This window comes from Pyricularia grisea, chromosome VII, assembly GCF_004355905.1.
Source record: "Pyricularia grisea strain NI907 chromosome VII, whole genome shotgun sequence".
Lineage (NCBI taxonomy): Eukaryota > Fungi > Ascomycota > Sordariomycetes > Magnaporthales > Pyriculariaceae > Pyricularia > Pyricularia grisea.
In genome coordinates this window covers 799,768-810,771 of record NC_044975.1, presented here as the reverse complement: position 1 = coordinate 810,771, position 11,004 = coordinate 799,768, and the positions used below count along the sequence as shown (strand labels likewise).

Below are 11,004 nucleotides of genomic sequence, written 5' to 3'. Positions count from 1 at the left end.
TTTTCTCATATATATGTAATCTTGAAGCAACCACTCGATTCTCCGAGTTGACAAAGACCTTTTTCTTTCTTTTCCCTTTCGGGTCTTTCTGTCTGTGGCAGGGCAGGCAGGCCGAAAACGTGCTTTGGAGGAAGATCGGTAGTCACGCATCGCGAGATGCCATCTCTTTGATGACAAAATAGTCGCTGGGTGGACAATGGGCATAATCCGGGAACGGAGAGGCAGAGGTCACGTTATCTGTCCTGATGTGTACACCCTGTGGAATGTAGAGAGTATCGGCACAAACCCTTGAGCAGGAATCTCAAAACGATTTGAAGCGAGTCGAACACACGGTAGTAGATGGCAAATATAATTATTTGCCGCCAAAGGGATATTTGAACGCTCAATTATAGGTAGGCATAAGTCATGGTGAAGATCCAGCGGCACTTCTGGTGTGCATAGGTAGGATTTCAGCTACCTGGACAGCCACTTTCTGTCGCTTTAGCGTACACAATCCCTCATTCTCCAGGATCAACTCCTGATGGCTTATTTCAGGTTGTTAGAGTCACCATGGTTCTGAGATTTGAGTAGAGACTGAGAGAGTTTGATTCGTGCAATAAAATGGCAATACAAAAGAGACGGGGGAATTCCAGTAGCTTACCAGCGAATCACATATTTGGACCACTGGAATGTGTCGCTCGCCCGACACAAAGGGTGCGGTCTTGGTCTGGTCTTTGTCCCAACGTCCAATTTGCCAAGCCCTGTGGCTTACCCAAGGGGGTTCGACGCAATCGTAAACTCACGATATGCTCTCTTTGTGATTTATGTTGCTATAGAAGCTCCAGCACAGAGTTTCATTGGCTGGAGGGAGCAATTGCAGTCATCGAGTTGCGGCTTACAAGCATTCTCATGTCGTTGAAAAGACCGCCGCAGGCGATCAAGACTCGGAGGAGAATAAAGAATCTTTTTTTTTTTTGCCCCGTGATGCTCTCATGAAGTCGCATGCAATAATCATTTTGACAAAGAATGTACTGAGACGACTGGAATTGGTTAGTCAATTTGCTGGCACATTAGTCGATTCGACAATCGGGAATAGAAATCAAGGTCGAGCGCAGGAGAAGATCCCATTTGTCTTGCCATGTTGATTACAATTCCCGGGCGTGTCTGTTCGGCAGGTCCGACAAGATGAGAGCTTTGATGCTTCCTGGTCTACAATTGTAAGGTAAGATGCGTTTCGTAAGTCTTTTCTTTTTTTTTCTTTTTTTTTTTTTTCTTGGTCACAATTTTGGGTCGATGAACCTCGGTTTGAGTCAACCTAGGCACGGTGAGCATCTTGGCGACTGTAGTGACTGTATTGTTTAAAGCAGTCGAGTCGCCATGGCCGAAAACGTATTTTACCTGGCAATGGCCAGCAATCCATAACAAAGACTCAAGGAGGTGTTTGCTGATGGGCAAGCCCTCCGCATTCTTCCCATTCAGAGGTATGTCAGCTGGACTCAGGCTTAAGTAAACAGAAACCAAGTAAATCATGTCTTGCAAAAGGGGTATCATAAACATATTACAGAAGATTAATACAATTGGGGAACGAAGACGCCACTCTCTTCAGTTGTACCAGCCTCGTGCTCCAGGTCGTTGTACTGGCTCATCCCTATGAGGTATCATGCTCTTTGTAATACTAAAGGCTTTGACAACGTCTTTCCACGATGCCTCATCCAAGGAGATGACAGCCTGGTGACGTGTGGCGTTGCCTTTTTCCACTGCTTCTGCATCATCCTGGTCAATCGTTGCTGGAACAGGTGTTAGCATCAATCTTCAAGTTCACTAAGGCGATTCAACGTACCAATGGATGGGAGCCCGTCGTCGTCAAACTCCAGGGCTATTTTCCCATCGCGGATGAGGAAACTAATGTAAAACAGGTTCTCGACTGTCTGTGAGAACGAGTGTGGATTCACGGCGAATCGGAGCAGATCGATTCCGCCCGTATCGCGGACGCCAAAGCGCGAGTAGTAAGGTCGCAGGGCGTCAGGGTCCTCTCGTAATTCTAGAGGTAGCTCTCTGTTCACCGCCTGCTCAACCGCCTCTTGTGCGGATGCCTGTCTTTCTTCCAGCTGCCGTAGAATCCTGCCGCACATAGCTGACAGGTCACTCTTCTCGGCGCCGCGCATAGCATCGGGGTCCAAAACCTCGGGTCTAACTTCCTGCAGGTTTGCAACTCGTAGAGGCGCCGTCCTCTTGCCAACCTTTCTGACCTTGCGCTCGACTGACAACGGGCCGAGGAGGTGATTTGGAAGGGCCGGGCGACGGATGTGTGGTATCGCAGCGTACTTGCCAAAGTGCGCCCAGTCGAGCATGTCGCCGCTGTCGCCCACCTCGTCGTCGTCGTCCTCTGCCATAGTCGCAGGTGCAGCCCTGCCCCTGTCCCTTCCTCGGCGCTGGTGCTGGGTATGTGACAGCTCGGCATGGTCGTCATTCACTATTCCTCGGCCATGCTTCATGTAAGTTATGCACTTGGACACGAACTCGTCGACATCGATACCGTTGACGGCGCTGCCGGCGGTAACTTTGACAGAGCGACGATATGCAAGCTCCGAAATGCGCACCAGGAAGCGTGAGTCAATCTGGGCCTCCGAGGTCTGTTTGGTCATGCGAATCCAGTCATCTGACTTCTTGAGCTTTTCGACAAAGACTTTGCCGTCTGGGGCGAGAAGTTCATCTTGTTCTTCGGTGGTTTGCTTTTCGAGCTCGCGCATGCCACGCTGGATCTGCCGTCTCTCGTCTATCGACTGGTCTGGGTCGAAATGCTCAAGGTCTGCCATTTTGGCGGTTTGCTGGCAGGCCTTCTAGTTACTGGAGTATGTGAGGTCGTTCCAAATGGTGAAATTAAATCACATATGCTAATAAACTGGTGCAGTGATGTGTGTGCTTGGTTGCCAGGTTTTTATCGATGCCGCTCTAAGCCGAGCAGTACAGCCTTTGCGGCTTTTAACTTTTGGAAAATAGCAGGAGCGCATTCACTAGAAATGATTCGAAGCATCTGTCACTCCAACAATTTTTACTGACTGATTGTCTGGAGGTTCGATCGGTAAACGTCGTTCATTCGTGCATTAGCGATGGTGGTATAATACAGAAGGGGGATAAGTCGCGTTGAAAACGCGCCCAACACTTCACACTTTCGTGTCGACGAGACCCCACCAGTATTTCTCCCTTTAGTGGGGTCACAGGTTCACAGTGCGTCATGAAGAGCCAAGGGTCAGGGTGGTAATGCAGCTCACTCACCCCCACTGGGTGGGGTCATTCAAACAGGTACTATGGTACAGTACCTAGCTGGAGCTCAAGCTTGACCTCCATGTCGCTAACTCAGCTTAGAACTTCTCCCGTGACCGCATCTCAACGTGATGCAGACTGCCTGCCTGACTGACTGATTGTAGCCAACACATCAATAATTGAATTTTTGATCCTATGCCATGGCTCAATAATATCGGGAGTCTCATTTACAATCCAAATTCGGTGCAATGAGAGAAACGGAGCCGTTCTCGTTTGGGAGCTCCGACGCGCTCGACTTCCCCATCAGCGTGCGCATCATCAATCTCGAGGGCGACGAGATCCCGTACCACTTCTCGACGCTGTTGCAGCGCCCCGAACTCCGCCATGTCGGCTCCAACACAAGTCCACACTCTGACCTCTACGTAACGGTTCAGGTCTGGGCCGGGTCTAAGCCGTTGACTCCACCAGTCCAGACGGCATACAAGGCATTCAAAACCGAGCGCCGCTGGAACGAATGGCTGACTCTGCCCATCAAATACTGTAACGTCCCTCTGAACGCGCACCTCGCCATTACTATTTGGGATCTTTCCCCGCAACCTGGAGAGGGGGAGAAGGAGTACGCCCAGGGCCACGCGGTACCGTTTGGTGGTACGACGTTGCCGTTGTTTGATGGGGATAATCAAGCACAGAAGGGGAGGCAAAAGTGTCATGTGCACAGACACAAACTTGCCGACGGGTGCGATGATACCAAAACCCCGGCGATTCTACCCAAAAGAAGGAACGATTCTAGACGCAGTGATTCTGTTGTCGTCGACGAGGATGCCGAAGAGTTGGAGCGGATGGAGAAGCTGTTCAAGAAGCACGAAATGGGCGAGATCCCACGTGTCGAGTGGCTTGACCAGCTGGTATTTCGAGGGTTTGAGAAACGTGGGATCCAGACGGCCAGGTCGTCTCTCAAAACTCTGCAACGGCAGAGGGCACTCCAAAAAGCCAACGGCGACGATTCTGGGACGACACAGGAAGAGGAAAGGGCGTCTTTGTTCAAACTAAACATTGAACTGCCTCGATTTGACTTCCCCGTAGTCTTTGCCGACCACGGATACCCACCACCTCCCATCTCTTCTCTCCAGCACATGTCGGCATCGCAATCTAGCGTCGCGCTCAAGCCTCCTCCAGAGGTGCTCTACGGTCCTGGTATCAACAGTCCTGGCGAACCTGCTGGTCTTGGCACAAGGCTTGTGCGTGTATATGATCCTGAGGTTGGTGCCAAGGACAACCCGGCAGAGAGTAAGCACCGTAGGTTGGTGCGTGGTCAGCACCGCCATGGCGTAATGGATAAGGACCTGAAGCCGAACCCCAAGACCCGTGATGAACTCAACAACATACTTTCATACTCGCCTACACATCCACTGACTCCTGACGAGCGCGACCTTGTCTGGAAGTTCCGTTACCACCTGAGCCGCGACAAGCGGGCCTTGACCAAGTTTGTCAAGTCGGTGAGCTGGCAGGACCAGAGCGAATCCCGACAGGCGGTGCAAGTGCTGGCCAAATGGACCGAGATCGATGTCGACGATGCTCTTGAACTGCTCGGGCCGACCTTTGAGTACCCTGCAGTAAGGGCATATGCGGTCGATAGGCTTCGTAAAGCTGATGACGGCGAGTTGTTGCTTTACCTTCTACAGCTGGTGCAGGCCTTGAAGTTTGAACATATTCCCACCATCGATCGTGGGCATCGAGAGGCAGCTGAGGCGGGTGGAGTGGCAGCGGCACAGGATTCATCTCTCGCCCGCTTTTTGATCGCGAGAGCCAGTCAAAATTTTATGCTGGGCAATTACTTCTACTGGTATCTCATGGTGGAGTGTGATGACCTGAGCCAGGATCAGCTACCGGAATACAGGACTATCTACCGCAAGGTGGCCTACGACTTTATGACGGAATTGGTCGCCCGTCCTGGCGGCGCGGATACTCGCAAGACCCTGCTCAGGCAGGCAGAATGGATAGCCATCCTGTCCAAGATCTCAGCAGAGATCAAGGAGGCAAACGAGTCGATCGCGCGAAGAACAGATAGGGTGAAGCACCTTCTCGCCGATCCCAAGAATGAGTTGATCTCCATAAACCCACCGTTGCCATTGCCTCTTGACCCATCTCAGAAAATCGTCGGTGTTGTTCCCGATGAGAGCACCGTGTTCAAATCTTCACTTCACCCTATCAAAGTCACCTTCAAGACGGATACTGGACAAAAATACCCAATACTGTTCAAGACGGGTGATGATCTACGCCAAGACCAGCTTGTTGTGCAAATCATTACGCTCATGGACCAGCTGTTGCAAAAGGAGAACCTGGACCTTAAGCTGTCTCCCTACAAGATTCTAGCGACAAGCACAAGTGCTGGCCTCACGCAGTTTGTTGCATCCCAGAGTTTCCAAACCATTGCGAACCGATTCAGTCGTGCCAACGTTCCTCCAGCACTCGCGTACCTGAGGCATCACAACCCAGACGACGCGGCGCCGCTCGGGGTGCGCAAGGAGGCACACGACATGTTTGTTCGGTCGTGCGCGGGCTACTGTGTCATTACATATATCCTTGGAGTCGGCGATCGGCACTTGGATAACCTCCTGCTCGCCCCGGACGGACACTTTTTCCACGCCGATTTCGGCTTCATCCTAGGGCGGGACCCGAAGCCGTTTGCACCGGCCATGAAGCTTTCCCGCGAGATGGTGGACGCCATGGGTGGAGCCGGTTCCGACGGTTACCGGGCCTTTAAGCAGTACTGCTTCCTGGCATTCTCGGCGCTGCGCAAGTCGAGCAACCTGATCTTGAATCTCTTCAGCCTCATGGTGGACGCAAACATACCCGATATCAAGCTCGAGCCGGACAAGGCCGTCATCAAGGTCAAGGACCGGTTCCACCTGGATATGAACGAGGAAGAGGCGCTAAGGTTGTTTGAGCGCATCATTGACGACAACCTGAATGCGTTTGTGCCGATTGTCATTGACAGGCTGCATGAATTCGTGCAGGCTTTTAGGGCTTGATTTTGTTATTAGTTTGTACTTTGTTTTGGAATACCAAGCCTCCCTTTAGTGGAAGTGGCTAGATATGTTGCCTGCGAATCACATAAGCCTTTGCTAATGATCGAAGTAGAAATGATCTGTTGTTTTGGTTGAGCTCATTTACATTGACTTTTACTCTTTGAAGGATGTGGAATCCTCTCAAATGGGCCATTCTGTTGACGATGGTAGGACTATTTACGATAACCAGATTCTGTGGTCCTGGAATGAATAAATACCTATCTAGGTCGACTTATGAGGAGGGTTTAGTCCTCATAAAAACCGCTTGTTCAAGTAGTAGGATTTTCTTACCCATGATGCCCGGGTTTCGGGGGTACTGACAATCACTCAAGTCCGAGGGCGGAATTTCAACCCCGCCTCCAACCAGAGCACAGCGGAAGAGGCAGGGCACTTTGCGCCCGCAGAAGGTTCCGTTGACAAGGCATTGCCGTCGCTGTCGTCCGGGCGTGTTTCCGGTTCAGCCTTTCTTATTCGTTTACTTGGGGTATGCACATAGCAATTATGGGATGCTTGTGGCTCAAGAGGCCATGAAATGACAATTGCTGTACCCCCCTTTTTTTATTTTATTTAATTGTTTCCCCCTCTCATGCACAGACTACCAGCGTTTTCTTGCGGCCTGACAAATTCACCATAGTAATGACGGCAAAATGATGATTATACTTCGCCCATACGGGGTCCACAGCTAGAAACCTGTCGACTACCCAGACGGCTATATACCCGAAACCCCGATGAGACCGCAGATTCTCCAAAGGGCAGCTAGCTTTTGGTCCAGCAGCTTGCGACGTAGGACAAGAGTCGACCGGATGCTGCGGGGGATCCTGCACATCTGACAGCGGTTGCTTGGTGAGAGGGGTAAACATATGCATATGCGGTTGATATATAAGACTGATTCGCAGTCTTGCATCATTTTGCTCTGATGAAGACTAGATGACAGATTTCCCCAATTAGAGCTTAGTGGATTTCCGAATTTCATTACTGTGTTTCTGTAATTATCCTGGTTTTTTTTCTTTTCTGTTGTAACCTGACAATTTTCAAGCTCTTGGAAAATCACTGTTCCGATATCAAACATGACGGACGAAATCAGGCCCTTCAAGGTGAGTTGAAGTGTCAATGGTTCAACAACCTAGCCGCAGAACTGCATGGCGGAACATCTGGAGGCAAATACGTAAATCATCTGCATGGTAGGCGGGCTCGACTAGTTCCCAGAAGCTAAAAATAATCCCAAAAATATTTCCCTATAGATCAACATATCGGACGAGGAGCTGGACAACCTAAACAAGAAACTCGCCCTGGCCCGCATCCCTGACAACGTAGCCGACGCGGAATGGGGCGAGGAGAACGGGGTCACGGTGGACTTTATCCGCCGGACCGTCGAGCACTGGCGCAGCAGGTACTCGTGGCGGGAGCAAGAGGCCAAGCTCAACCAGATGCCGCAGTTCAAGACGACCATCACGCTCTCGGCCACCAACAAGGCCGGGCAGGCCTTTGACCCGGTCGAGGTGCACTTTGCGCACGTCAAGACCACCGCCACCGACCAAAAGCCCGCCATCCCGCTGCTCTTCCTCCACGGCTGGCCGGGCCACTTTGCCGAGGTGCAAAAGGCGCTGACGGCGCTGACGGCGGCCGGCTTCGACGTCGTGTCCCCGAGCCTGATGGGCTACGGCTGGAGCAGCCTGCCGAGGCAGGCCGGGTTCAACTTCTTCCACCACGGAGACGTCTTTCACCGCCTCATGGTGAGGCTGGGCTATGACCGCTACGTGGTGCAGGGAGGGGACTGGGGTGCCATCGTCTCGAGGGCTCTCTTGATGCAGTATCCCGAGCATGCGGTTGCTTTGCACCTGAACATGGTCTGTTTCTTGTTTGTATTTGTGCTTGTTTATCGGTCTCGTTGCCGAAAGTTCTGGATGCAGAAGAGTAACTGACTGGTTGCGAGGGGTTAAACAAACCCTCGACAAACCCCAAAAATAGCCCTTCATCAGAAATCGTCCTGAACTGAAGCCTGGAGATGAGAAAAATTTCACCGAGACCGAGCTGGCAATGATCAAGCGCTATGAATGGTTCGCCAAGGAGCAGCGGGCATACGCACAAGTGCACGCTACCAAACCGCGCACCATTGGGTTTGCTATGGTAAGATGAGAATGGTCTTTTTTTTTCTTTTTCTTTTGGGTTTAAGCATGTTTTATCCTTACCAGTTTGCTGACAGCTCTCGTGTTTTTTTTATTCTATTCTTGACAGCACGATTCTCCTGTAGGCATGTAAGTAAAAGAGTTACCTTGTTCCTCTGGGTGAAGCAAAACGCCTTTCGCCCTCTCCAATCATGCTGACGAGGGGGGAAAAAATAAAAATAACGCACATCTGCACAGGCTCGCCTGGATGGCCGACAAGATGAACATCTGGTCGGATCTAGAGAACCTCCCCGGCGGCGGTTACACGGCCGACGAGTACATCACCTGGACGCTGATGCACTACTTCCCCGGCCCGACGACAGCCATGCAGATGTACCGCGCCAACTTTAGCGAAGAGATGCAGACTACCCTGACCGATCCCGTGGCTAAGCTGCTGGCCACGAACAGGGTTGAAAACCCGGTCGGCGTGACGGTTTTTGCAAAAGAGGTATATCAAGTCTTTTTTTTTTTTTTTTTTTTTTTTTTTTTTTTTTTTTTTTTTTTTTTTTTTTTAAATTGACCACCTCCTTCGTTGTGGTTATGAAATCAGAACATGCTGACAATTTTGTCCTACGCCCCCCACGACTCAAGATTGCCGCAGCGCCGAGGGTCTGGTTCGAGAAAGAAAACAACGTCGTATTCTGGAGGTTTCACGCCAAGGGTGGCCACTTTGCGGCGTACGAGCAACCCAAGGACTTTGCCGAGGATGTTATCGAATTCCTTAGCGGGCAGTGGAAATCGTTCCAGCAGAAGCTCTGAGTTTTTTTTGGGGGGTTTCTGCGTGCTAATCTTATTCGCCACCGGTTTTGTTTTTGTTCGTTCATTGTTCTCGAGTCCCCCAATCATGACAAACAGCATTGGGTTCAAATTCTTTGTCATATTTAGGCGCAGATGGTAGCGTCGCTTTAGTAAAAACACTACAAGCCTCTTTTTACACAATCGCTATTGCTTTCTTTTGCACCCGCATGTTCTCAGCCCAGCAGGGCTAGCAAAGTATCTGTTCTATTTTGAGGGTTGCTAACCACCTGGCTGCATATCGTCTGTCAAAGATACGACCAGTAGTGGCCAGACTGGGCGAAAGCTTGACACTTAGTTGATCCAGGGCTGATGTATGTCAATGTATACACGAGACTGCATGCCTCGGGGCGTCTTGGTAGACATGCAAATGGCCAAAAACGTACGACACTGAAGAGACTCGGATGGAAGTGGCAGGACATGGTACCAAGAATCGGTGGTTAGTCCCTACTTACGCCACTGCCGTTGAACTTTGGCGATTTCCTCTTTGCAGAAGTAAAAGCAAGTAATAGCATACTCTGTATGACTTGACTGTATGGAGGGAATATCCTACGAAGTGCCACTCAGTTTTACCTAAGGAGCCAAGGCAGCTCAGTCTGTATGCAGCAAACGCAAGCTTCCACCTCAACCTCCCACTTCATAGCCTCACCTGGACAACGCCACGTCGTAACAAGTCCCACAAAGAAGAACAGTATTGATAGATTTACATAGTATAAAAAAAAGGGTACTATACTTACTAAACTCGCCACAATTCTACAGTTCTAGTACCGGTATCGCAGTCATAGTATACTATGTATGAGTAACAAACAAGGCCCAAAAATGCACAGCCTCGTTCGGCGCTGGCGATCGTCTAGCCACCCCACTCCGAGTCAAAAAGTCAAAAAAGAAAATGCGCCCTCCCGGGTTGGACGAAAAGAGAGGGATGGACTAACTACCACGTATTGACGCGGCATTTTGCATATGTGCTACTTTTGGGGTGAGGGCGAAAATCATGACCCAGGCAAGCAAGGCAAGCAAGGCAAGCTGGGGTATAGCCCGTTACCGTGTCTTGCGTGTGCATAAATCGGCGCTGACAAAAGTAAATGGCGCTTCCGGGACAGTGCGGATTTTAATGGTCGCTCCCAAGTCACACTTGCGAAACTGAGCGGGTAGACTGGATGGGGGAAATTTTTGTTAGAATTAACAAAACAAAAATTAAAATAAATGGAGGCTGCGGCGGACTCCGAGGTGAAAGCCTTAACAGGAAGAAAGAAAAAAAAAGTTATTACTATGCAAGGGGCTGCGACAGAGCGACTGCGACAGAGTAACTGTGACGGTGTAAGTTGTACTGTAGATTGAGTCTTTGCTTTGAGCAAAATGACCGATATTTCAAGCTGGGTCCAGTCTAGACACTACATACAGTACTCTATGGGGTAGGTATCTACCCGGTAGGTGGGCAGGACGCATAAACATAGCAGTCCGAGGTCAAGGTCACAATTAAACCCACACGTTTGTGCGGAGCATTTGCTACTTGTTTATCTCTCCCACGGACGTTGGGTGAAACTATTTAATAAAACCGATTCGTGATTGGGTTTGAACGAGTCGCTTGTCAATTTGACTTTTTTGAAAGGGATACCCAAGATAATATGACGAAAAACAGGATTGGGGAAAATGGAAAATAACCGAACACTCATTCAAACTGCCCGGGTTTATGTGAACTCCGTAGTAAAATCCAGCATGCCAACAAAGAGGTT

The 11,004-nt window shown here is 50.2% G+C and overlaps 3 protein-coding genes across 3 annotated transcripts; 2 read left to right on the top strand and 1 right to left on the bottom strand.

The window, feature by feature from the left end:
- Positions 1-1,521: 1,521 nt before the first annotated feature.
- PgNI_10277 (uncharacterized protein) lies at positions 1,522-3,078 on the bottom strand. Its single transcript, XM_031130250.1, has 2 exons — positions 1,820-3,078; positions 1,522-1,766 (listed from the first exon to the last, which is right to left on the bottom strand). The coding sequence occupies exons 1-2, from the start codon at positions 2,793-2,795 to the stop codon at positions 1,582-1,584; spliced, it is 1,161 nt and encodes a 386-aa protein (XP_030980186.1). The 5' UTR covers positions 2,796-3,078; the 3' UTR covers positions 1,522-1,581.
- A 413-nt stretch (positions 3,079-3,491) lies between these two features.
- PgNI_10276 (uncharacterized protein) lies at positions 3,492-6,275 on the top strand (the record flags this gene model as incomplete). Its single annotated transcript, XM_031130249.1, has 1 exon — positions 3,492-6,275. One exon carries the CDS (start codon positions 3,492-3,494, stop codon positions 6,273-6,275), a length of 2,784 nt encoding a protein of 927 aa, XP_030980187.1.
- Positions 6,276-7,242: 967 nt separating this feature from the next.
- PgNI_10275 (uncharacterized protein) lies at positions 7,243-9,500 on the top strand. Its single transcript, XM_031130248.1, has 6 exons — positions 7,243-7,405; positions 7,553-8,158; positions 8,280-8,438; positions 8,547-8,566; positions 8,675-8,924; positions 9,068-9,500. Exons 1-6 carry the CDS (start codon positions 7,379-7,381, stop codon positions 9,233-9,235), a joined length of 1,230 nt encoding a protein of 409 aa, XP_030980184.1. The 5' UTR covers positions 7,243-7,378; the 3' UTR covers positions 9,236-9,500.
- Positions 9,501-11,004: the final 1,504 nt, after the last annotated feature.